We start from the raw sequence: 27663 nt of genomic DNA on the forward strand, positions 1-27663 counted from the left end.
AAGCAGAGCGCTGAACACACACGGCTCTTATTAAAACGGCGCTTTCTCACCGGAGTACTTTTCCCCGTCATTCTTAAAGTACCGATACTAATGAAACGGAGGAATCGTACCGTTTTTAACGGCAGGGTATCGCGGTACCTTTCAAGTATCGGTACACCGTGCAACACTAACAGCAGATGCGTATTAATCACATTATTAGGACAGACCTTGCGTAACTCTTAACTGTTGAGAGGTAGAGCTCAATAGACAGCAGGTGGCAGAGAAGCAAAGCACACTTACAGAGCAGTAATCAACGATGCAGATTAACGCAACAATAAACGTAACACACAGGGGATTGGATTTGTGAAAATATGAGCTAGCATCTTCTTTGTGACAGAATTGAACAAGGGTGGAAGAGCCCCAGAGCCATGACAACAGAGCAGCACATTGCCATGGTGATGGACATACAGTGTCTTGAGTGCAGGGCAGGACAGAGTCTGTCTGGCACTTTGCAATGAGTGCCTGAAAACTGCTCTACACTTTTAGGCTATTATCAGCTTATCAATGTAAACATTATAAGAGGGACAAAACAAGCAGAGCATTATTCTGACATATCATTAAACCTTGTATAGGATCTATCCATGGCTTGTTGCTATTCGATGTAAACATAACACAATAAGCTAAGACTATTAACTTATGTTCTACTACCATACCATCCAGTGACAGCAAGAGTCCTGCATCGGGCACTGGTAAAAAAACAATTTCATATAAATCCCGGGGAAAACGACATTTGGTCAGGCAGGAAGTGAGGATTCTGCAATTGAATGATTGTGCAGTATTTTTGTTGTTACGTTGTGAAAGCCTGGCACTGATTGCACGGAATGGGCTTGCCTGGCATAGAGTACAGCCAAGAGACTTCCCTTCGGCTGGATTTGTGATTTTAGAACGGAGAACTTAAACCAGGGTAAACAATCCCAAAAAATGTAAGTAAAAGCATTACTGCTACTGCTTGGTTAGGTGGTACCGCTAATCTGAAGCGAACACATTATTTTCTTTACATACTTTGTGATGAAATGTTGGTTTTATTTCTTTCCTCTGTGGCACTAATGTGTCAATTTGTTGAAAAATAAAAACATTTTCAACCACCTCCAGAGAGCATCTCCAAGAGGATTTACCTTTGTTAGCATCCATGGAAGCTACTGGAGTCTGGGGTTTTGCAGGCTCCTTCAGTGACTTCTGCATTGGATCCGGCTTGGGGAGCAGCGGAGGATCTGGCAGGGCAGGCTCGGGGGCGGGGGGAGGTACCTCCTCAGCCGCCACAGATGCAGCCTCATTGGCCATGGAGCGTGTGGTGATCCTTCCCTTACGGCGGCCCTGGCTGTTGGCAGTCTTCCTGCCACGCGGCGTGTTTTGCTCCTTTCCGTCCTCGTCCTCCCCACCGTCACACTTGTCTTTGTCCTTGCCAATGTCCCTGTGGTTTTTGGAAGGGGGGGGAAACACAGCTTAGGAGACTGTTGGTACAGCAAATATCTGTTCCGTTTTGACCCAGCAATTACAGGCCCTTACTGTAATCTGTTCTCCATGACTGAAAATACAAAAAAAGCTTATTTGAAATGTCTACCCCGAAGCCAGACAGACTTGTTAACAAGTTAGCAAGTTGTCTCGTGTTTTAGAAATGTGCCAAAACACACTACTGTCCCCTGAACAACTCATGAACATGCATCACTTTATCAAGGGTTTTTTGATGGGAGATCTTACAATAACTGCACTGTCTTTGATGTTTATTCATAATTTGATGAGACGATAAAACATTTTGCATCCTGTTTATCACATGATTATAACTCAATAATCAAATTGAATTTTAGGATATGATAAAAGTCACCTCCAGCGCCATTAATACTGAATGTGAAGCAGACTTTGTGCTTTTCATGTCAACAGGTTACAGGAAGTATTGCTTCATAAGCAGCACACAGTACAGTCTTGTCTCTTGTTTGAAGGGTTGAAAAATATTGTTGATGTACACAAACTGAAACCTAGATTTACCAAACCTTTTTTTACATGAATTAGTATTGCATTAGGAAAGCTATATTGAAATGGATCAACTCCATACAACTTGTTTGACTGTAAGAGGTGCCTTTGCCGGGAAAAGAAGGGAATGCACAATGTAATAGAAATGTCATTGCCAAATAAGTTCTGGTGTTATTACAAATTAAATTCACAAGACTAGCTTTTTATCCATGTTGACATCCTGGATATTCCCATAACATTATGCAACAAAGCATTCATTTGCATTAACTTCTACATTTTTCTCTAGTTGTTCTACTGTGTCTAGCGGGGATTTAAGCCCTTAAAGAGGCCATATTATGCTAGTGCTTCAACACATTGTATGCTTGCAGGCCCAATGGAATACATGTACCTTTATGACGAACAATCATTCAAGACTCACCTAGAATCCTCCTTTTCATCTTTCTCTTCCTCGTCCTTCTTTTCCTCGTCCTCTTTTTTCTCGGATTTCTCAGATTTTTCCTCTTCGTTTTTCTCGTCTGACTTTTCTTCTTGTGAGGGACGCGTTATTTGCTGGAGACAAAGGCCGAAAGAAATATGTAAGTGGCTTTCTTCTTGAATAAAACAAAAGCTATTGGAAAAAAAGGTCAACATGTAGAATGCAAAGGAGATAATACTTTTCAGTCCTGATATCAATGCTTTCATTTAGATATCATCAGATCTATCTTCCACCCGTATGATACTATCTCACTGTGAGATCCCAACCTTATTTTTTGCCCTTCTGACTCATTAAACACTTCCTGGGCCAGTACTCCCACACACTATCAAGAAACAGACATCTTCAGATGGTAAAACAGAGCCTACATTGGCCTTGTGAGCCCTGAGGACCATATGCAATTGTAAAACATAAGATATGGCCTTACAAGTCTACTTAAATATTCAATTTTGACTGCAAATGGACCAGGTCCGGTAAATGGCAGATTTGTACTTTAGCATCTGGTAATTAGACTTTCAAGCTGCAAATATAATTTTCATTTTTTTAATGAAATAAATAGTTCTAGACTAGAAAAGCCTAGTCGTACATTCTGTAAAGATACGTTTAAAGCCATGGCACATTTTGATAGAATCACAAAAACTATGTGACATCAAAACATATATTCCAGGTACTGTTTGCTGATCTGCTTAATTTAAAAAGAGTGGAGTAAGGCCAGTTCTTATGGCTTGTGTCTCAATCAATCTGTCAAAGAGAGAAAAGGGCTTGATCACGACACTCATCATGATTGATATATCACGCTGCAACAGATGCAAAAAATATATATTCTCACACAGATCTGTATTTTAATGTAAAAACAGGTTGGAGGTTGAGTCCAGATAAAAACTGCCATGAGAGTCAACATTTTTCAAAAGCGGAATTTTTAAAACTGATCTGACAGAGATTAAGGACAGGGCAGCATTCTTTATCATCACTGTTGGCGCGGTAACCACCGAAAGCTTCCTCCTGCCTCTTCCATGATAGGCTGTGCTGGAACAAGTCTGCTATGCCAAGCCAAACATCCCATGCTGGTACCAGATGGGGCCAAGGAATGTGCTCCGCTCAATGGTAAAGGCAAAAGATACAAGCTGAGGCAGAAAGGAAAGGCAGTGGGACAACAAAACTAAAAAAGGGTTGTGGCCGTAGCTCTGCACACGTGGAGTCTACAGTCCAGATCTTACAGTAAAATCTGATAAAGAGAGGCTTGCCTCTTCACAAACGCGGGCAGTAAGCGACCGCCATGGTGGTTTGAATTAGTGGCTGCTTTAGCCAGCTCTAGCCCAAGACAGCTAATAATCAAAGGGATTTGGCCTTCTTGGAGTGGAGCTACATGAACAGCAAAATCCAATCTACAGTGTGGGAAAGAAAACTGCATGTGGTGCTATTTATTTTTGTCTGATCCTTTTTAATTTAGTCTGAGTTAGTGTCAAATGTCCTTACTAGTTTTATAGTACAAGTTAACTTCATTTTGTCCATCGAGTCAAGATGAATGAAAGTAATTTTTCTCCAATGCACTGTTGTTGTTAACTTAGCTAAGATAGTAAACTAGTTACTGCAAGTCCTCCTGACTGAGCTCACCGTGTGCATTGAAGGAAACGAGAGTTCTGCATTGGGAAAAATTATTTAGTCTTTTCATATTTGTCAAAATAAATACATCGAGATTTTGGTTAAGCTTTCAATTAAAGGTGGGGAAGGTAAGTTTGAGAAACCGGCTTGAGATACACTTGTTGTTATATTCCATGGAATGCTCTTAACATCCCGATAGCAATGAATATCTGAAGTGCTTTGACAAAAAATCCATACAAAAATGTCATCTGTGGAAGCTGTAGTACTGTAAAGAGCACGACCAATCATTTTAGCCGGCCCGGCTAAAATAACTGGATGGCCTACCTGCCTGTCAGCCTTCCATCTGGGCACACATTTATCTCGTGCCCTCATTGGTCATGTGCACGTTCGTGTGTGTTGGAGGAGGGGCTCTGTAAGGAAGTGGCAGATTTTTCCGGCTGTGTATTTTCAAATGTAGCGCACTCGAGCTGGTTTCTCCAAAATTACCTACCCGACCTTTAAAAAAATACATTTCAGTATTGTCTTTTTTGTCAATAATATTGCAAATTGATATAGTTACAGTTAGTGTTTAATGATGTCGTTACTGTCTCTTGAGATGCTGTAGGCAAACGTGTTTGGTACCATTTCGAGTTAACCCTAACTATACTGTTTGGATTACAACCTTTCTTTCTTGTTCTTCCAATCGATTACAGACAAAAATTGAACATTTGATTCAAGGATTATTTTATCGGTAAACGTTTGTCAAAATCGGTTGCTTCAAGCTAAATTAACATTTACTTGTTGATGTTGATCTGTTGCTCTAATACATTTTTAAATATGATGCTACAGTTTCAAGCTCTAAGTGAGTTAACCCACATTTAGAACATTGCATGCTCAACAAATCATTAGAGTATTAGAGGGTGAGGGGCTGTGGCTCAGGGGTTAAATGGGCGTCTACCAATCAGAGGTTCAGTCCTTTGATCAAAATACTTAACCCCATATTGCTCCTGTAGGCGTGTAGTCTATGGTATTGAAGAGTATGTAAGTCACTTTGGATAAATGTTTCAGGAAAATTAGATGTAATGTTGTAAACATATTCTTTAGTGGTATGACGGTTGCACAGCATGATGGTAACCCATGTTTAGAATATATTGCATGCTAAAATAGAATAGGAGCATTCACAGAATCATGTGGTTTAAAGGGTTCTCCGGCAAGGTTTGATGATGCAGAAGGACTGTTCGATTATTTAAGGGAAGCCCTGCAGAACCACAGCTCAGGTTGCAGGTTAATGTATGCAGAGAGGAATATGTCAATCTTGGATTGGGACTTCTTGACTCATTTCTTGCATGCAGCATATTTTCGGCACTGTAGACTTTTTTTGCAGAGCAGTCTATTTTAGATCAGTTATTCCCCCCATACATCTCTTTCAGTGAGATTCTGTTCTGGTTGGGTCAGCGAGTGCTCGTGTTTGCTTTGGAGGTGGTCGGAGAGTCGTGGCATTCCTGCCTCTTCTCCCACACAGCGTAAAGAGCCCCTACATAGATGTTCTCCAAACGTCAATGAGGCCCTGTGGTTCTTCAGTGTTTTTAAATAAGGCTCTTTTCCTGACCTGGCTTAAATATTTTGAGAGTTTTAATTTCTCCCCTCTTTCGCTGATTCACCAGTGCTGTTTGACTTAGGAAATGTCAGAGCCACAAGTCAAGCTTCCCTTTCCTACCACAGAACGTAGGCCCCTGGAGGAATCTCTCACTCTAGCTTAAGCTATTTAACTGCAGGAAAAGGACATTTAAAAACTACTATTGGATAACTTATTTCACTCCAATTCATAGAACAGAACATCTTTTGACACATTCTAGTAACGGGACTAAAAAATGGAAAATGACAGGTAAAAAAATGCATTTAGCAGTCGCATTCAACCCCGGCCAGGGTCAATAACTTGCTTTCATTTGAGATATAATGCACTCTCCAGCAGATGGAAACATCAGAGCAATCTTGGTGGAACAATTTATCGTCAAAAGAAAATAAGGTAAAAAAACATCAGCATTAGCCACAGTTACCCTGGTTACTGGGTGCTCAGCAAGAGAGAAAACATTCTCATAAAGAGTGCAGATACAAACTGATGAAACTACTTGACTGCTTGATGAACTTCACTGCCAAGCAATTACGATAGGAGCTTGCAAGGAGCATTTTGCCCTTAGAAAACAGCAGAAATGTGCAGGTCATTTTGCTACCTTGTATATTTGACGCTGTATATACATAACATTTAAAAATATATTTTAAAACAACATTGGAGATGGATAGATTAGGCTTTACTTTGTCAACCAGAACAGGACTATTATCTCAGTTACATTTCCAACACTGGTATTCTGTTTATCTGGCATTCTGTCATGTTACCACAAACACATCTTTGAAGGGAATGTGTTGTATTAGCAAGTTAAACAACAAAAATGGCATGTAGCTGTTTTCTTTTTGGTTGTAGGTCAGAACTAATTTAAAAAGGATCTGTGTAGATAAACTACATTTTTTTGCAGCAATAAAAGCTGCAGTTCGTGCTCTGGCCTCCTCCGCAGTACACACTCTCTGTTTCACATTTGTTTCTGCTAACATGGCTGATTAACAGACAATCAATTAATTTATTTCAATTAATTTATTGTTTCATTGCTCTGCATTTATAATGTTTGTTTTAGAGCTTAGCAATACATCTAAATCGAAAATAAATCAATTTGTAAATAGACAACTCTGATAACTGCCACAGCTCTAAAAACTGGCTAAACAGGATCATGGTGCAAAAAAAAAAAAAGAATTACTACATTCCTGCCACATTATGATGCTAAGCTGCCCAATAAACTAAAAAAAGTAATCCTTTTTTGTTTTTTTCTTGAGTATAAGTTTATATTCAACAATCACTGAATGATTGAACCGTAAATTAATATTACCCCATGATAAACATTCAATATGAATTATTCATATAAGATCATAAAATGCCACACTGAACTGCAGCTTGTCATAAACAATCTATTAACACTAGCAAAGCTGCATAAATAACAAATAATTGGTTAAAGTTTCCTGAATGGAAATCTTAAAGATCTCACTGTCAGCTGCCATCTAGTCAAGATGCAACTTCTACTTTTAATATCAGCCAATCAAGTGGTAGAAGCCAAGACAGTGGGGGCGTAGCATGTGCAGGTATCCACAAGAGTGTGTACTGTACTCCTATTTACTGCTGTCTATTACTTTTATGTTCACAAGCAGAGTGAGAATATGAATTCGGAGTAGAGATCCAGTTTAAGATTCTGCTGATATGGAGGATTCCCATGTGCTCAAGGCACGTTACAAAGCTGCCAGCCTCACTGCAGCCTTATACACTTAAAACAAAATATCCCATTAAAAAGTCATTCCAACAATTTCTCCTTATAAAAGTGCCTACAACATAGCATTAATACATGCATTTCACACAGGCTTGGATTGACTGTTAAATAAAAAACCATGACTGCACGTGCCCTAGAAAAAAAACTACCCTAAAATAGCTCGAGTTTGACTGCCTACATGCCGCAAGTAAATAGGAAGAAGCAAACTGCCTGAGCAACAGAGCAGTATAAAAAATACGACACGGACCAAAATGTTACAGAACAAGCAGATACAAACCGAGTCAGATTGGTATAAACTCAAAAGCAAACACAGTGCTTTCAAAGCCAGTGACCTACCTGCAAGCTCATTTGCTGGTCATAAAATCCCTTTCGCTCTCCTACAGTTTACGGCTGTTGTAAATGTGAGTTTTAGCCTCCAGTGCTTCCATAGCGGAGGTAACGGTAGCAGTAGAGGGGCAGGACAGCACCATAGCAGAGCTCCTTAGAAGGGCTGCCGGGCCACGGCATTGCCGCACATATTCCGGGAAAGCGTGTCATCGGGCCGTTTAAACCGCCCAAAGAATTGTCCATCTCACATGCACGCACTAATCTATGCAGGGTCACTCGAGGTAATCCCTATTCCCTACCGAGCGCTCTTCTTTGATTGGCACTCACAGCAGCACACTGAGTTTCTAGGCCTGTCAGATGGCTGGGCTGTACCAACTCAGCTATTTCAGAGAGGGGTGGCTTTTTATCTCGCTCTCTCTCTCCGAGGAACAGAAGAAAGAGGAAATGGAAACACACAGCACACACTCAGCGGATAAACTGCCAGCGCTGACTCTGTCTCGCTCAGGTTTTTGTTTTTTTCGCTCGCCCTACATTCCACTGCTCTTTCTCTCACTCCGTCCTCTTCCTTCCCCCCTCTAATGACTCACTCCACTCACTGCTTTTGTTAAATCACACCAGTAGCTTCAAATCCACAACATCCTGACGTGCATTAAGGCAAAGAGAAAAAGAAAAAAACTTACATTCTCCACAACCACAAGATGTTTTGGAAAAAGCACTAGAGCCACTTAAGCAACTGACTTGAATCTTAAAGGTCCCATGTCATGGCCATTTCTACTGATCATATTTCCATTGTTGAGGTCTACTAGAATAGATTTAAATTGTGCAATTTTCCAAACTCACATTGGTTTCTCATACAGCATCTCTGTATAGTATGTATATTCACCAGGTGTTCACTCTCTATCCTAAACGACTTGTTGTTCACACGTCACAGAACCCAGGAAGTAAACAATGGAAAATGAGAAATCTCCTACGAGGCGTTCTGGGGCAGCATAGACAGGTATTTTCTGTGTTAGAGTTTTACTCGCTAAAGGGTGTACTTTGAGGGTTTGTGACTTTACAGACCGTTTACATGCATAAAAACCTTCATAACACACAAGGGGACGGGTAATAACCAGAAAAGACACCAAATAAGACACCAAATAATAGACACCATCTTAAACCAACTTGTGTTTCAAAACTACAACATTGTAGGAACCGCATTTAATGATTATGAAACACTGACACGGACATACATGACAAGACAAAACCAGCATGACCCGTTTATTGTTAAGAAATATTTTCAGTGGAAGTAGCTGGCACTAAATCCTACAGTTGCTTCAATTTGGCTTATTACATTATGAAGTAAAAGTAAAGACAAAGTAAATGATCCTGTTTTATGACTTAAAAATATATACAACAGTTATTTATAGTTGTAATTTTTTTAATGCTGAGCTCATTTAGTTTTACTTTGTGTACAAACTATTGAATAAGTAATGTAAACACATGTTATTTATGTATGCGTGCCGATTGAGCTTTTATTCATTTCTGGAGGATATCAAAATAACTATTCTTACTAGTAAGAATGCAAATTCTTGATATCAAAAATGTAATTCTTACTAGTAATAATGTTTATTTCTGATATCAAAAATGTAATTCTTACTAGTAATAATGTTTATTTCTGATATCAAAAATTGAATTTTAACTAGTTAGAATGCAAATTCTTGATATCAGAAATGCGATTTGCATCATTGTTCTCATTCATTTCAATGGGAGTTGGAATTTGAACTAGTTTAAATGCCAATTTCTGATATCAGTAATTCAATTGTTGACATCAGAAATACAATTTGAACTAGTTCAAAATCCTTTTTTTGATAACAATTGGCATTTCGACTAGTTAAAATCGCATTTCTGATATCAGAAATACACATTACAACTAGTTACAATTGAATTTGCATTCTAACTAGTTAAAATTAAAAAATGTATATCAATAATTTGCATTCTTACTAGTAAGAATTGATTTTTTGATATCCTCCAGAAATGAATAAAAGCTAAATCGGCATGCCATATGCGTGTCGATACTTAAACTTAAGTACATGTACAGTACTTGATCAAATGTACTTAGTTCAAATTCAACCAGTAAAAACAATTTACATCATATCATTTTTGCATGTTGGCAATGTTATCGCACATTCACATGTATAAAGCTCAGTGGTTGGGAAAGAGAGGGCCCCAGTGCTGTTTATATAAGAGTCAGAAGATTCTGCGACAGATTTCTCATTGCAGTATTGGGATAATTGTAATTTATTTGAGTTCATTTAGTTTTTTCCATGTTGGTATGAATAAATGGCTAAATATGTCCCTTGGATCTAATTGTCTTTGCAACAGTAGCGCAAAGTATAATTGCACTTGTAAATGCTATGGTGGGGGGTTTAAAAGTAGTCTATTGATGTTTTAAGCAGTCCACTAGAGATGCTGATACTGGATCCTGTGTTAACATCTACAAATGAATATTCACCAATGTTCAAAAGTCTGATCCGAACAAGTGCTGGACCAACAATCCCATCTCTGATTATCCCACAGAAACCAAGTGCCTGTCAGTCAGTAGAACATCCAAGAGAGAAAATGTATGTGCACCCTACCGTCACTCAAACAAAGCCCAGAGTACTTCTCAAACATGACGGGACAACAACAATAACAACAACAACAACAACAACAACAACAACAACAAAGTGCCCTTGTGTAATGTTATCCTGGCTGAGTATGAATGCACAGAAATACCTTTTTCCACACTTGGCACTCTGTCACAGAAATGTCTCTTAAATGCCAGTGGGTGCATACTATGAATGGTGCAAAAAGTGAAAGGCTAAACATATGGTGAGTGAATCATCCATGAAGAAATAGTACCAGTCACCATCTTTACGTTCCAGATGTAATCATGAACTCACGCGCCCTCGACCCCCTCACATTAAAGACACAACCGATCCACTGTGTCACACAGCTGATGTACCCGACGCAGAGACAGAATGTCCTGTACAAGGACTATGGGTTGGTGAAGTGAGGAAGAGACAGGAAAGAGGAAAACATCCAACAGAATGAGTCAAATCAATATTTAATGTCTGCCAAGAGTGTTTTGCAAGATGGTGCCCCTTCATTTTTGCTGGATTTTAGTGCAAGACTACGATTATATAAAGCCCTTTAAACAATCTGAGTACAATGAAATATCTCCACAGCTGTCATTTTATAGGTCTCACTTTGGCATCTACAAAGTTCACATTCCAGATTTGACAGTCATTTCAGTGAGGTCAGTTTGTCTCTATACTTTATACTGGGACATATCAATCTTTATGGCGCCACGTGCAGCAGAATAAGCAATAGGATTGGACAGTTGGTTGTGTCTGAAATGAATCCAGCTTCTTATACATTATATATTATAATAGTACACATACCTAATGGGTCCCAAGATTCCCTGTGTTCTGCATGTTACCCTCGTCCTGTCTGACCTCTTGGCGCCACAGTGTGTGTTGAATATATGCTAATACTGTGCTTAAAGGAGCTTAACACAGTACATTACAGCTGAGTATATTGTGTGTGTCTATGCATGCAAGTGTGTTTATAATGGTTTTGAAACAGGGCTGCAACTAACAATTATTTTCATTATCGATTCATCTGCTGATTAGGTGGAGGAAATAATCAGCTTTACTGCTGGTTTATTCTCACTATAGCCTGTCCATTTAAGTATATTTAAAACTCTAACTGTACAGAAATATTTTTTCAACACCAGACTTTGCCAAATGATCATTTAGAGCGACAGCATCAGTTTCCTCCTATTTCAAACTCCTATTTTTATAGCTAAATGTTATATTTATTCTATATTTCACTGTTCCTATATTCTACTTTTCACAGATAATGTTTGTGTATCTTTTGGACAAACAAGTGAGTCAAACTGTAGCTGCATCACATAGTCCCAGGGTTGCTTGCTTATAAATAAAGAAAAGGAAAGTTGTGCAAATGCTGCTTCCTGGTTCAACCCCTCCCCCATAAATAATGACAGTAATGTAGGGGGAAAATCCAAAGCACTTGTTTCCATAAAGAGGTGGGGCACATATGTGATACATGTGGTAGACATAGATCTGTCATTAACTAGAAGCTTTCAGTAAGCCAAGGAGACGTGGAACAGGTGTGGCAAAGTCACACAAACCCAATGCTGTGATTAAACATGACTATCACATCCACGGCCACATGACATCTGTTTCCATTGCAGCCCCATGGAAATCTATCGTTTGCTCTATATGGTTTGGAAAACACTTAAAATAGATATTTAGTGATGTCTCACATTTACCTGGTTGCGTCCTCTCCGTCTGCCATAGTTCCGCCTCACCAGCGTCTTGTAGTTGTGGTTCTTCTTGGTCAAGTAGTAGTAAAGGACACAGTCGGCAACACACTGAAATAGGAAAAGGAATATTTTGATCATATGCAGTGAAACTGGATGGAACTTACTGTTAACTAGAGTGATAATTAACCCATCCATTCTTTTATAGATAAATCAAGTGGGCCACACAATGTCAGAAAATAGTCAAGCCAGTTTCTTACTAAATATCCAAAACCTTAAAGACATTTTTTTTAAATACTATAAAACACAGGAAAAAAAGAAATACCCATATTTAAAAAGGCTAAAATCTGGACCAATGACCAAAGGGTGAAAAATAATGTTGAAAGTAGTGTTAAGTGTATGAATATTTATTTTCACTACTTAAATATGCATTACAGCCTGTTGGATTCAATCTAATTTAGTATGGAAAGTAGTTTATAGTCTTAAAACCCAAAGAGTGAAATATAGATAACATTAAATTCTGCAATACACAGGATCTCAAGCTTACCTTTCTCTCCAGATAAGAGGCAATTAGGCCAAAGTTCTTTGGGTGTTGGACAAACCTAGAAAGAGATGCCAGTCATTACTCATGTGCCAAATCCAAAAATATATTAGTGCAAGGCCGAGGTGGCATTAGAGCCTGTACACAATATCCACACTGCAGACATCCTGTGCCACAAAAAAGTAAAACACAACTCACTTCTCCTTAAAGATCTCCTTCTCATGTTCGGTCCAAACATTCATAAACTGCCGGGCTTTGTACACCTTCATAGGGTCATCCATCAGGCCGTTCATGTTGATGAACCTCACTCTCCTCTGCTCAGTGTCGTACATCATGGGAGGGATGACTGACATCTGTCTCATCTGTTTCTCGTTGTTCTGTGGAGCACGGACACAGATAGTCACTCCAATAGTCTCCCTTATTTAGTTAACCGCCTTTCTGCCTCTGTGACTTGTTTGAATGAAATGGATTCCAGATGATGCAAGTGAAACGCTGCAGAGAACTCTCCCTCTTAACAGACACAAACTGTGACACTTCTATTTAGGCTGTTGTCATCCAGCCATGCTGTTGTACATTTACACTGTAATATATGTAATAAAGGCTCTCCAGATAATACCCACCTCCTGCTCAGAAAGGCCATCTATGATTTCAGAAATCTCATGCTCGCTTCTTGCGATTGTCGCAGAAAGGCCTGTTCCTCTTTGTCCAACCCTGCAGGAAACAGAGACAAACAAATGTTACATTTGTATGATGTGCCAAGACTTAACAGTAGCCTCCCATTATTTTCCTTTAAAGAGGAAATGTGATTTCCCAGTTTCCGTGACAAAAGCGACATGAGTAAGCTTTGGAACTTTAAAACGTTTTCAACAAACAGAATCAAGTACACATTATTAATACATAAGAGTCTCTTGAACAAGTAATTAACGACTTCCTTATGCACGCTTTAAGTGCTGACATGCAAACTATTTACTTGGAACATTTCCGCTGGACCTTGACCCCGTCTCCCACCCTTCCCAGAGGCACCTAGGCGACCAGCGTCTCTGCACAAAATAGGCCACTGCACACCACCTTGTGCCCTGTATTTAGATGCTAGATGAACAGACATCTTAAATAATGGAAGAGACCATTTCAGTGTCACGGCTCAGCTACAGGACAAATCAAAATGATCTATGCATCAAAAGATTTCTAGAGTAAAAATGGTTTCACTCTACAGTCTCCGTCTTTGACCACGTCCTCACACTCAGTAGATCCTTCAGGTTTATAATAACTGAGTTTACTTCAGTCCTTTGATGCTGTGCAATTTGATGTCAGGATGTCTACTTCAAGAGTGAAACATCCACTCTGTTACCAGTATTAAACAGAAACAGTGCTGGGCAATAAGACCCTCCTTCGATCAGCTAACGTGTCTGTATAAAAGCTAAAACAATTACTCTGAAAATGTATCAGTTTTGATGATTTTCTTAATCATAATTTTAGTAATATCCGAGGCAAAATTGCCAGAAGAAAATGACTGGTTGCAGCTCGTAAAATCTAAATATTTCTCTTGTGATAACAAACTACTTTTATTAGGGTTTTGCAATTTGTTTCTAGATTTAAAGGTCACCTATCATGCAATATTTAGGCAATAGCATAGGTCTCAGATATATATAAAAATGTATAAAAAAACATGTCTATGAAGTGTTTTGCTCAAAATACCAAACAGATCACCCATTCTAGCCATGCCTCATATCCCTCTATTTCACTTCCTGTTACTAAAGTGCTGATTCGGGGTATAAAGCTTTGAAAAAAAAGAAAAAGAGGGGGCAGAGCTTATGCCTTCTCATGCGGGACCCGGCAGATACTGTCTAAAATGAATGCTGCGGTGATGAAATGCCAAAACCACATCAAGGATTATTTCTGAAACATTATGGAGCTCAACGGCTCTCTCTCTTGCTGGTTTACCACAAGGTGAGTTCCTTTTTATTTCCTGCTTCTTCACACATGCGCTCTCTCCAGTACTGGTTAGCTCTGAGTGTTAGCGATGCTTGCTAATGTAAACAAAGGCCATATTAAGTCCAAAACACGTCGGGCATTGATTCTGTGGGTGCCATCCGGTATGACGTAAAATACGTAGCCCCGTTTTTCAGAGATTTGTGCATGGAGGAAAAGAGAGAGGGTTTTATTTTCTGACACTTTGTGAGTTCCCTGACACGCCGGGGACACACATTTATGTATAAAAGACATCAAAAGGGGAATTTTGCATGATAGGTCCCCTTTAAATGTAATTTTTTTCGTGTCAGGTTATGAATGGTCGATAATGAAAATAATCCTAAAATGCCGCCTGAAATTTGTTTTATTGTGTTGATGTAAATCAACCAATATGCAAAGGAGAAAGGAGTAGAAAAAGGCGAGATTTGTGAGCTTCTGAACCAAGAACCAATATTAACAGAAACAAAAACAGGGGTATAATGTCTCTATGTGGACGGTTCACAGGTAAACCGGTTTACCTCTGGAATCGCTCCTGCTGCTCTCTCTGCTTGCGGATCTCGGGGAATTGCCTTTCGTAATACTCCCGTGTTCTGCCGTCCTTGGCTTTGCGTCTGGGGTTATTCTCCATTCGATCAACCTTCTTCTCCCACGCCTCCATCAGCTGGTCGTAGCGCTGGCAGATCTTCTGTTCCTGTGAGCACAGTGTGGGAAACCAATGGGATATCAGGAGTGGGTTCCTGGCCTCTATCACTATAGTAAGAGCCAAAATGTCTTCCTGCCAAACAATGAGCCAAAAAGAACCTTTTTGTATAAAATATATAAATAAAATCTGCATGTACACTGTTCTTTTAAACCACCGACTGTAATGCGGATTAAAAGGGTATTGAGATATTTCAGTCCTATAAGGTTGACCTCCTTAGAGACTTACTTAAAAATAAAGGCTTTTTTGAGAAAAACCTTTCAAATAGATTTCCCTGAGTGAATACAACTGATTCTAAATTACAGTACATGCAATTTGTAATATGGTATATGGATTCTCAGGTTTATATTGAAGCAATAGATAGTGCTCAGTTTGTTGAAGGTACAGTAGATGAAACACTTCGGAGCTGTACTAAATTGTTTGAAGCTTCTTTTGCAACTTTGAAAAACTGAAAATGTTTAGATTTGACAGTTTTTTTTGCATGTCTATTCAATCTGTTTTAACCTGGTAATTATGCAGACCAACTGCACATGGCAGCTGTGATGTTGTATGTTAATCTTTTAAATAACTGCCTAACTCAGCCTCCTGACTAAGGCACAGCTTTTTTCCGAAGCAGCTTTTCTGTTGACAAATAGTTTTCAAGTGCTTGTTTAAATTGGTGTTTCAATGAGCACTAAGCCATGAGGTGAAGGGGTGGAAGGGTTCACATATTAAGTGAAGATGTGGAAAGATTCTTTTATTGGGAGGACAATACAGCTTTGTATCCACTCTCTGCAGCAGGGGACCAACAATTCACCTTCCTCTTGGCACTTAGCCATTTGCACTCTGCCATTGTTCAGAGACCAAAGGGTCCGTTTCCGACAGGGCAAAGAAAGGTAGGTTGCACTAAGCCATTGCAATACCAAAAAAAGCCCTGTTGTTGTTTCAACATGGGGTGATTCTGAAATATTTAAATTTGCTGGATAGTAAGAAAAAAGCCAGAGGGACAGTCGATTGGCTGGCGTATTTCTCTGTTATTCAATGTGACCATATTTATTGTTATACTGGCAACAAAAGCACTTCTTGGCCCGCACAATACTTTTCAACAAACAGGGGAAACCAAGGCATTTCCTGTAGTACAAATACATCAAGGCATTATTTCTATAAGCCATGCTAAAAGCAGGATGGCAAATGGGGTCAGTCGGTTCACCACTCTACTTAAGACTGAAATATGTCAACAACTTGAGTGCCATGAACTTTTGTAGTCCTCCATGGTCCTCAGAGAATAGCCGCCTGTAGTGGCTGGTGGTTTAATTAAAATGTCTTGAAATTACTTTGGTGGTCCCTTAAATGTTATTATCACATCAAACTTTTAATTGTCTAACACTTTTGTCTAATACCAAAAATCTGCAAAGTTAATAACACTCCCATCACTCTTAGCTGTTATTGTTTTTAGGGTTAATTAGCTAATGCTCGCAAAAAAGCATTTAGTTCAAGTACATCCTCACAGAGCTGCAGATTCTAAGACTATAAAGCATTCTCACTGCAGCCCTAATTTTTTGTCACACTACACAGACACCTCGTAATTACAGGAGTTTCTTTTAAATTTGTATTATATACAAGTACATTTAAGATGACAAGCAGTATAAAAGCAGGGTTCTCTCCGGGTGCGTGACGCATACAAAAATTGCAAATGTAATAGTGTGTCTAGTGTGTCAATATTACATAGCCTTAAGTAAACAGGGAAGATACCACTTATCAAAAGCTTTAACAATCCCAATAATATTGCGACCGGTCAGCTGAAGGCAGCAGAGTGCAAACAGTCGACCAGGTATGGCGTGACAACACGACTATGGAAATGGGGGAGCCTCTAATGTGTCTGGTGTCCAGAGCAGAGTCCTGCACGGGTCTGATTTTCAAGACCCGCTCCCGCCCCGCACCTGCGACGTGCAATACCGAACCCGCCCCCCGCACATATTGCCAATTAGTTAGGCAACCCGACCCGACGGCACAAGATCCGCAACCTGACCCGAACCCGCATATATATGAGCAGTGAAAACGTGCAATTATTAACACACGCAGTTGCATATTTTGTCTTTGGGATGTTGGTTATTTCCTCCATCTAGGATGACACCAAAAGCCTCCCAGACGTTGGATTTCGCTCTTGAGGAAGTGTTATTGAAAATGCTGTATTCTCCGCTAGAGAGCTTCACCTCAGCCATTTCGAATGTGGCGCGCACAGCAGCAGATTGATGCGCTGCAGAGGTTATGATTATGCGCGGTCCCGCGGGGGAGAGGTCTGAGGATTTTAAACATTAAACTAAATTATTATTATTTTAATATATTTATTATGCAACACCTGCGACCCGACCCACATCATCTTTGTTTTACCCAGAACCGAACCCGGAAAAAAGCGTTTGAAAAAATACCACCCGCGAATCACTTTTCACACAAAAAGTCCAGAGTCCCGACACAAACACATAGAACTTCCACAATGCTTATCTGATAGCTTGGGACACTTACCCTCTGTTTACGAGCGTGGTTCCTCCTCTTAAAGAACAGAATCAGCTTCTTCCTCATCACTTGGTTGCTAAAAGAGAACAACACTTAAAATCAGTAAAAATATGATATTACTGTGTTTACCAGAAAAGGTTGGGGTATTTACCATAAAGCATATGAAGCTGGCTAACACAAAAATAGTATTGTCCCACAAGATACTCCAGCAACAAAACTTCCAGTCAGTACAAAGGGAAGTCTGGGAATTTACTTCCAGGAAGAAAAACCCACTCTTTTTAATAGTACTATTGTAATAAAACCTTAAAAATAGTTATGAATGGATTTATCTCCTTTGACCGACTAAATTCTCTATATTAAAGCTGCTATTAAAAGCTGCAAAAAGTGCACGATTAACTAGTAATATACAGAAAATGTATCTGCAACAACTTTGATGAATGAGTGTTTTTTTAAGTAATAGCTTGAGCAAAAATGCCAAAAGAAAAACACTGGTTCCAGCTTCCAAGATGGGAGTATTTGCTGTTTCTGTCTTATGATAATAAACTGAATGTCTTTGTGTTTCAGACTGCAAGTTAAAAATAATAATAATGACAGACAGTTTAAATATGTAAACTTTGGCTCACAAGAATTGTTATGTTTTTTTTTTTACAAGTTCTGGACATTTTCAGACTAATTGAGGAGGTAGTTGCCTGATTAATCTTTAATGAAAAGTAGTCCCTAAAAGTAGTACAAGTTTTCCATCTGAAAGTGCTTTAACGGATTGAGCTTGATTTATTTTCCAACACATTTACAAATGGATAATTGACATCACTGTTTTTTTTTGCACTGCTGCAGCTACAACACACTGTGAACTAGGGCTGTGCAATTAATCGTATTTTAATCTCGATTACGAATTTGGCTTGCAACGATTATGAAAACAACGTAATCGAAAAAAACGATTATTTTGCTGCATTCCCTTTCGCATTGATGCTCTCAATTTGTCTTGCGTTATACATCCTGCACCCCCCCCCCTCCCTAAAAGCCCTCTCGGCCAGGTTGTGTTGTGACTTGCAGGTCTGTTTAATAAATCCATATAAACACGTTACAATGGAAGCTTTAGTTGCCGTGTCTTTATTCTCCGGTCTCTAGCGTTCAGTCAACTTTCACTAACCTCGTCAAACCCGTCAAACCGGAGCCTCTTAGCTACTTACGGTTTCCGGGTAAGGGGTTACCAAAATAAGAGTACTGCGTGTAGCAGTATAATTAAACATTACAGGTTGTGAGTGACATTAGTTATCATATTTATATATGTTTAGTAGGTTGTGGAAATGCGCTCCAAAATATTTGTTTATCTTCTTTATTGGTATTTATTATTTTGATATTATTTATTTAAATGTAGATATAAATGTATAATTTTATTTTTGTATTGGTTTTTCAGTTGAATTATACTTAAGGTTCAGGGTAATCAACTGTTCAAATTATTATTTTAATTTGTTTTAAAGTTCAATAAATTGATGTTTTCAAAGTCAATGAATAATCGTATTTAATAATCGTGATATCAATATTGACCAGAAATAATCGTGATTATGATTTTTGCCATAATCGCACAGCCATACTGTGAAATCTTTTGCTGACGCATGATGGGGGTGGTAGGGAGAAAATATTTGGGCCGGCCCTGATAGTGTGTACATTCACAAAGAGGGGTCTTTGTTTAAATGGGTTGCTCTCCTTTTGCAAACTGATAAGACTCTTATCATAAATGGCCTGGCCTTAAACCCCTTAACTAGGAGGGATATCATTTGCGATAATAGAGGGGAGGCAATCTGGTGACTCAGCAATCAGATAAGAAAGAAATATCAGCCAGGTTTATCATGCTGATGTCAGCACTCTCTCTTCTGCTGAGATAGTCCCTATCCCAAAGCTGACAGATGTTCATGAAATTCATCCGTGGAATTAGATACTCACGTCTTGATGTTGTCATGGTACACCTTTGTGTCTGATGGCTGATTGTAGAGGGGCTAAGAAAGGAACAATCAGACAAGGGAAAGACAGGGGGTTAATCATTAGCCTTTGGGCAAGCAGTAATATCTAACCTGCTACTGAGCTCAGCATAACCGTCTCCTCATGCAAGGACGAAACACATAATCATCTCTTCAAAAACATACCAGCTCAACCTTAGGACCAAAACCTTCCAGGACTTTATGGGCCTCTTCAGCTTTTTTCTAGAAAAAAAAAGAAGAATCATAAATTAGAAGATCTACAATAATGAAGAGAAGCTGTAATGTCAGCCAAAAAAAAAACCGTTACACCTGGTAAACAATCCATTTTACACTGGATCACTATGTGGGTTGTACTCGTATAAATGTAATACTTCTGTGATGTTACTGGCTACAGCATTAATAGAAGCTTATATTAATCAAGTAGCTACACATGGATAGGCTTTTGATAAATGCTTTTACAATTATTACAGCAATTAAATTTGCCCAGTTAAGTAACTAATCAGGGGTGTAGTCTCTAACATAGGACTAAAAGATTCAGGTAAATGTATAAAGTCAAAATAAACTAAGATTACAATGATAAAAGTGAGCAACTGCAAACAGCTTAGAGAAGCAAGAATTTCACACGGAAATGTGTGCCTGCCGCAGTATAACCAATAGGGTTGGCTAGTGACAGGGACATTTCTTGGATCAGTGAAGACTGACAGCTTTTTCAAGATCATCAGAACAATACTGAATAACTCTTTAGTTTCCCTTTCCATAAGTGTCATCTTCAGACTGAGAAAAACAAACACAGCTGCCAGACGAATGCTGTACATGGTTGGGAGCAGCTTCGCAGCGTGAAGGGTTAATAGCTAACTGAGGAGGAAGGCGTGTCTAAGCGCTTTCCTACCACAACAATGTCTGACAGACACGAACTCCAGTGTCCTCGAAAAAACCCTCACCCACTCATTTCCCTATTGTTTAGCTGAAACACAGATAAGGATGCCTGCCTCTGAGCTTTACTTTTAGTTTAATGTAATAACTCATTTAAAAAAAAAGAATTGAGGAAATGAAACTGCAGTAAACATGGTTAACTTCTAGAATAATATATAAATCATGCATGAACCTCTGTGCATTCCAACATTATTATTTTTTTATGAAAATGAAAAAAGATTGCTTTGCAAAATGCTGTGTTACAACAAATCTGGGGAGAGTTTCACAAACATTAAAGCTATATCTCATCATGAACCAAACTTTTAATGGAACAAAGTATCAATAGAGACCTTCGGTTAACTCCTATATTTAACCAGTCTTTTATTATTATTATTATCATTCTTATTTAAAAAATAATTCTTGATTTTATTAATCTGTGTGAATCTGTGCTGCCCTGTTTTTCACGCTTACCCTGTTGCTGCTTGTACAACTGAATTTCCCCACGGGGATTAATAAAGGTCCATCTTATCTTATCTTATATTTCCTGCAACTGCTCCAACAATAAAAGCCTCCCACTAGTTTGAATTTAAAAAGGGCCATACTTGTGTTTGTTATATAGGTTTTTGTGCATGCTAAAATCGGAGGGAGTTTCTATAGCATCAGCAGTATATTGACTAACATCACCTAGCTGAAAGAAAAATAAGAGTGATACAGAAAACAAACAAGCACCATAGAGAGAAAATAAATCACCAAACCATAGAGATTCAGTAAGAAGAAAATACATTAGTGAGAGCAGAGCAAAGAAGACTTAAAGACACATGTTCAGCCTTCAGTTTAGTGCAAAATAACTTGGTTTTAAGAGAGGAAACTGTCCCATCTTGGCCATGTTCGCCATGGTTATCCCCTGCTGTGAGGAGCTTGGCGCAGCTCTGTACAATTTTAGCTGGTTAACCCCGGCTGTTTGAAATAGCTTCTTCTAGCTTTGAATAATCACAGAGATGAGAACAAAATAAATAGCTGTAACACAAACAACATGGCCATAAAGGTGTTCTTGTGTCATTGACGACTGACCCTGTTTTCATCGTAGATGATCTGGACTATGCTGCGATGCTTGTGCTCCACTGGGGGAGGGGTCGCTGGCCTTTCTGGCTCCATCGGCTTTGCTGCTTCCTCTTCCAGTTGTTGCTAAGAGACAACAAACACATTTTGACCAATAGCACACAAGACAAAATACACAGAAAAATAGAGGCAATAGAGGCCTCTTTTCTTATCATGACCTTAGTCAACATTTTGTATGATTTTTATCTGTATTCCTTTTCACGTGGGAAAAATGAAGGAAAGGAGAGATGCAGCTACACTGATGTGATCTCAGTTTATGATAATATAAGGCCATGCAGGCATTATCAGATGACTTGTTCACGTTTTTTTTTTTAAAGAACTGCAGGTTTGAACTGGTGAGTATTTGGAAGGTCAATGTTTACGAGTTAAAGGTTATGTCAACTACCAGGTTACAGACACGAGATTAAGAGTTCCTGAAATACCTTGAATAAACAAATCAATTCCTAAACGACTTGGGAAAAATGCAGACTGGATAAACTCTCCTAGCAAAGCTCATCTTACATTCCTTTCTAACGAGGTGGAGTTCAGGAGGAAACAAAATGGCATAAAAACAGCCACAAACTGGATTAAACACAAGCTTATCCACACAGAAACATGTTCTTGTGAAGAAATAAGCATGTAGAAAGTTCAGCACCTTATTTGTACATTGATGTACAGTAAATGATAGGTACAGGATTATTAAGCCATAGATCCTTAAAGGAGCCCAAATGATGAGATAAAATAATCAGAAGCAGACAAAGTGCAAGCCAAAGCTCTGTGTGCTGACAGTCTGTTAACATGAACACCAGAGGTCACAAGGTCCAAAGACTGCTGGAGAAGCATGGAAGCTAGCTGCACATTAAGCCGACAACAACTCCTTATCTTTACAATATATCATTCAAAGAGGGCTGAGCAATATGTAGGAAATCAAATTGTCCAATATTTTTGGCAAAAATACTTGTTGTGATGATAGTTAAGGGTTGACCATTGAAGCGTTCACAAGATATTTACTCAGTGAACATTTTATAAACAATTATCAGCAATGTGGATTTATTGAATCATAATGGAACAGTTACAACAGTCTGATGAATTTGGAAAATGACATCACTGTAATGCAGCCTTAAAAACCAAGAGAGGACGACACTCAAAAATCAAAGACAATATCTAGTCTCATATCATAATATCAATATATCGACCAGCCTTAAACTGAATTTGTAACTGGATTGCTAACTTGCAACAGCTGCTGGATAAAAGAAAAGATACAAATGCCAACTAAACACATTCATGTCAATGTAGGTAAAAAATACCTTTGACATACAAATTCAAGTAAATCCTGATATTTTAAATCTAAAGCACAACACAAGATATAAAATCAACATGTTTACAGCATGTATTTGTTGTTTTAAAGTACATGAGGATTAACAACTGTTCATTGCCGTTCTTAATTTTTTGTCGAATGAGTTGTTGCCTAATTAAAATAGCAATTTAAATGACTTGTGCAATTTGTTCTAACACCTTACACATGATGTTGAGTCTACCTGCAGAGACAACGGTTTAACAAGGTAACCAACCTGCTTTTTCTTTAGCTTGAAAATCTGCTGCTCCACTTTAGCAATCTCTCGGTCCACACGGTCCATACTCTGGATCAGCTCCTCCTTGGATAGTTTAGAGGGAGAAGCGTCCTGGTCATCCCCCATGTGTAGTGCATGTCCTCCTTGGGAAGTGGACTCTACTTTGGCAGAGAACTGAGAGTCCTGGCGAAAACAACAGGGATAATTGAGTCAGAGTGTAACTACAGCTAAAGATCTGTAGAAAAATTATTCCATCCAGTTCTGCAGATATCAACTGTGAAAGTGAACACACAGTCAGAGAGGGATTGTCCCGAAGAGCCGACATTTTGGTTTTGGCATTTAACTATTGCCTCGTTCCCACTGCATGGTTCTGCTTGACTCAACTCACTTTTGGTACCAGGTCCTTTTATCTATTTGTTTTCCACTGCAGATGGTACCCCCTCACTGTAGGCGGGATTATCCGTTGATAGAAACGCCATGTGAAACTCCTTTGAAATCATCTTCAACGTGACACTTGCATTCTATATCGACATCCAAACAAAGAAAGGTTTGCGTTTCCTTCAATTGTACCACCTAGCGAACAGCGTCCTATTGCAGACAGCCATTTTTTTATTTTATATCTTGGTCGAGTTACTACTATTTAACATTTCTTTTAGTGGTGGTTTTGTGCAGAATTTCCCACGCAACCCAAACACGATTGTCTCTAGCCAATTATGGCGCATTTCCATTGCAGGGCCTCGCTCGGCTTAGTACGGTATAGTTAGGCCTTGTTAGGCCTCGTTAGGACTGGCTCACTTTATGCTGCGTTTCCATTACAGTTTAGTAGCTGGGGCAGTAACTATAGTAACGCAGTGTAGGTGGAGCCGTGACGTCATCTTCAATGCGAACCACAGAAAAACAACATCAGCCGTTAGCTCTTAGCACTCAGAGCTCACAGCTCTTCATATCTGTTCAGAAACTAGACAAAAGCTAAACAAGTACAAACCACAGACCGTCTGTGTCATGGCGAATACAGTCGCTTGTTTATTTATGTCTGTATAGGCCGTTGTTGTGAGTGTGGACGGTCGGAGCATATACTGCGTTAGCTTAGCCGATCTCCATTTAGAAAACACGCATTTTAAAAGGGTTCTTCGCCTGCCGTCTGTCTGCAGACTTGTCAAAGCATTAATTCATGGTTTTTACTAACCGGTATCAGTATGTTGTTACTTCGGCATCATTTTGAAACGTGTATTACAATTGCATCACGGTCAAATATGTTCATCTTGTTGTAGTTGTAGCCCCCTTGCCAGCGATTCTCTCTCTCTAGTTTAGCATACTCAGCCCGACTCATCCTGGTTGTTGGCCCGCTAAGAACCTCGATTTTATGGGGCCAGAAAAACTGTGAAATAGTACCCGCTAGCCGGTACTACGCTAAGTGGAAACGCAACCAAAAACGGGCCGGGCACGGCACGGCACGCTTAAACCGCGCTGTAGTGGAAATGCGCCATTAGTGTTCTGAATTGTTTATCTCCCAATTCTATTATTGGCTTAGCTCACTTGGAACCTCGACCCAGTTGTTACCAAAATATTACCAGGTACCATCCACGATTATTTAAGGGAAAACCAAAAAAAAGCAAATCAAGTTGAGAGCTGTTTCATACCATGTAGTGGGCTCGGGCATATTTCGAGTCAGAAGTTATTTTTTGACGAGAGTGCATGAAATTCTCAGCATGTGCTGTAAAACAAACTATAGACAAGCAAAGAGTCCCTGGAGTGTTTGTTACTGTAAGGGCAAAAGCTTAACATAGACCAAAGGGTCCTTTCTGTTTTGCAGAAGTCGTTGAAGAGGAACAGAGCCCACCTTTTTGACGTCTGCAGAGGTTCTCAGACTGTCCTGTACTGAATGGCCTATGGGCATTAGAATCCCCCCGGCAGTGGAAGGTGTTCGTGAGATGTGAGCCTCGGCAACAGTCTCCATGCGAGGGCGTTTAGAATCCAAGGCCTCATGCTCAGACTGCGCCGAGTGAAACTGCTGTTCGTAACCATGGCGTCTCTCTGGAGGCCTGCAAGTAAACAATACATATTCAAATAATATCAGAAGCTAGATCTGGTTGTACAGATGAATGTTTCTCTAATTGTAATCTTGAGTGTGCTGAAGGAAAAAACAACACTAATACAGAGTGTTGGGGCGACTGTAGCTCAGGTGGTAGAACAGTCATCCACCAACATTTAGATGTGTCCTTGGGCAAGATACATAACACCAAATTGTGTCAATATGTGTGAATGTCTGCCTGAACAGGTTGCACCTTGTATGGCTGCCTCTGTATGAATGTGTTTGAATGCAATATATGTACCCTTATATAAAAAATGTAAAGCCTTACCTTTCAGTTCCAGGGTGGAATTCAGACAATAACGATGGTCTCCTTCGACCCTGAGCATCTTGCATGTGAGTCCGATAGTCTGGGATGGAGAAATCCTAAAAGAAAGATACACACAAAAACACATATTTAAGACAAGGTCACAAAATACCTAACGGTCTAAACTAGAGCCCACTCTGCTCTGATTGCTTAGCTGGCCGGCTCTATTGTCATTTGTCAACCGCTTAGAGACATCCTGCCTCACATACAATGTGTTTCAGCGCTAGCCAATAGAAGCGCAAGTGTTATGTAGTGATGTCACTATGTTACGAAAGTAAACAAAGGAGTCCAATCGAGGCATATCAGGCGGGGAGAGTGTGTTGGAGAGACTTTTCATCCTTTGCAGTCCATTTACATGCACAAAACCTATACAACACACTACAGGAAAGGTTATGTAATTATAGTAATTATGAGTCCCTCCTGCAAAGCTGCAACTATAACAAAGCACTTTGCAGATAAAGCATCGGAATCATTATAACAGATAGGCGAATCCTGTCGTCACCGGGCAACACATCTGTCTTATGCAACAGATACACTCCAGTTTTCATCAATACAGCCGTCTACAGTGGCTCTTACCTGAAGGATCATTTGTAGCATAAAGTGTTTTGTTTTTCTCTTAAGTAACTACATCGGTGGCCTGCGGCTTTAAGGCACTCACCATTTAATTAAACGTCCGTAGCTCAAGTCCTGCCGAAGACCTTTGTTGCATTCCCCCCACCCCCTTCTCTCTCCCTCTTCATTTCCTGTATGCTCTCTGCTGTACTCAATCTAATTACAAGGCAAAAAGTCTAAATGGACTATATGAGCATTTTACCAGTCAACAACAGCAGCTCTGAGTGTAACATGAAGACATAATGTGAGCATTGTGACTTCTTATTGCTTAATATTATAAATGTATTTGTAGTGTTTAGCCCTGAATGTAAAAAAAAACGAGGTTCTCAAGATTATCAGCACTGGAGGAAATGTAGAATAATAACAGAACAGGAAGCAAGGCAAATCTTTGCCTTATTAGTCAAAGCACAATGAAGTTACAGGAACCACGAACGCTGCGCCTATCAGGTTAACTAAAAATAATTTGTTGATGTCAAGAAAATGATTAAAACCTTAGTAAATAGTAAAAGCTTTGATCCCAAAAAAAAAAAAGATTGGGTAAAGAAGACATAAATGTTATCAGTGTCCAAACAAACCTGAACAAGCAATTGCAGCTGCAGGAAACATTTCATATCAGTTTTGTCCCAGATGGAAGCAAACAATCCAAATGCCCAGAAATGTCCCGCAGACAGTTTTCTGTGAAAGTTAGCTTCTAAGAAGTATTTCATTCCAAAATGGATGACAAACATCATCCACTATTCACTACAGTCAAATCAACATGTGACTGATGTGAGCTGCATAATTATGATAAGAATATCCCAAATATTTGTTGAGTATTTAGACGATGATCATTGCGATTTGTTTACCTTAATATAATTTTAACATGACAAAAAACTGAATTTATGTAAGAATTAAAGGTTATGTAAGAATTAAAGGTTCTTCCTCATAAGAAAATAGAGTCTTACAGATTTAAAATATCAATAAAACCAGAATCAATAAATAATATTAACACGGATAATAGTGTGACTACAGCAAGAAAGTCATAGAACATAGCGAATGCATTTGAATCAGTCAAATGCTTTGAATATGGCCCAATATTGCATCTACTTATTTGGCTCAGGGGGCTTTACAGTGTGTGTCCTTAGACCCTCACAAGGAAAAACTCAAAGAAATCCCACTATTGACTGTGAATAACATGCAAACATTTGGGGTTTTGGCAAGCCTGAAACAGCGAAGAAGAAGAAGAAGAAGAAGAAGAAGAAGAAGAAGAAGAAGAAGAAGAAGAAGAAGAAGAAGAAGAAGAAGAAGAAGAAGAAGAAGAAGAGAAAAGAAGAAGCCGCAGAAGACAGA

At 39.2% G+C, this 27663-nt stretch overlaps 1 protein-coding gene across 6 annotated transcripts in view; it reads right to left on the reverse strand.

Moving 5' to 3' along the window:
* Positions 1 to 27663, reverse strand: part of ncor1 (nuclear receptor corepressor 1) — a 77363-nt gene that overhangs the window by 42232 nt on the left and 7468 nt on the right. For 4 of the 6 annotated variants that reach the window (XM_034233009.1, XM_034233008.1, XM_034233007.1 and 1 more), the window contains exons 3-16: positions 25687 to 25781; positions 25167 to 25368; positions 23327 to 23509; positions 21729 to 21842; positions 19911 to 19967; positions 19711 to 19763; positions 17776 to 17842; positions 15092 to 15264; positions 13226 to 13316; positions 12804 to 12982; positions 12612 to 12666; positions 12068 to 12175; positions 2426 to 2556; positions 1155 to 1450 (exon numbers count right to left, since the gene is read on the reverse strand). In XM_034233009.1, coding sequence (XP_034088900.1) covers positions 1155 to 1450; positions 2426 to 2556; positions 12068 to 12175; positions 12612 to 12666; positions 12804 to 12982; positions 13226 to 13316; positions 15092 to 15264; positions 17776 to 17842; positions 19711 to 19763; positions 19911 to 19967; positions 21729 to 21842; positions 23327 to 23509; positions 25167 to 25368; positions 25687 to 25781 — 1804 coding nt within the window. Of the gene's footprint in view, positions 1 to 1154; positions 1451 to 2425; positions 2557 to 7764; positions 8082 to 12067; positions 12176 to 12611; positions 12667 to 12803; positions 12983 to 13225; positions 13317 to 15091; positions 15265 to 17775; positions 17843 to 19710; positions 19764 to 19910; positions 19968 to 21728; positions 21843 to 23326; positions 23510 to 25166; positions 25369 to 25686; positions 25782 to 27663 lie in introns of those variants that run through there. The other 2 variants (XM_034233006.1, XM_034233010.1) reach the window with 2 other exon arrangements.

Source organism: Gymnodraco acuticeps, unplaced genomic scaffold (assembly GCF_902827175.1).
Source record: "Gymnodraco acuticeps unplaced genomic scaffold, fGymAcu1.1, whole genome shotgun sequence".
NCBI lineage: Eukaryota > Metazoa > Chordata > Actinopteri > Perciformes > Bathydraconidae > Gymnodraco > Gymnodraco acuticeps.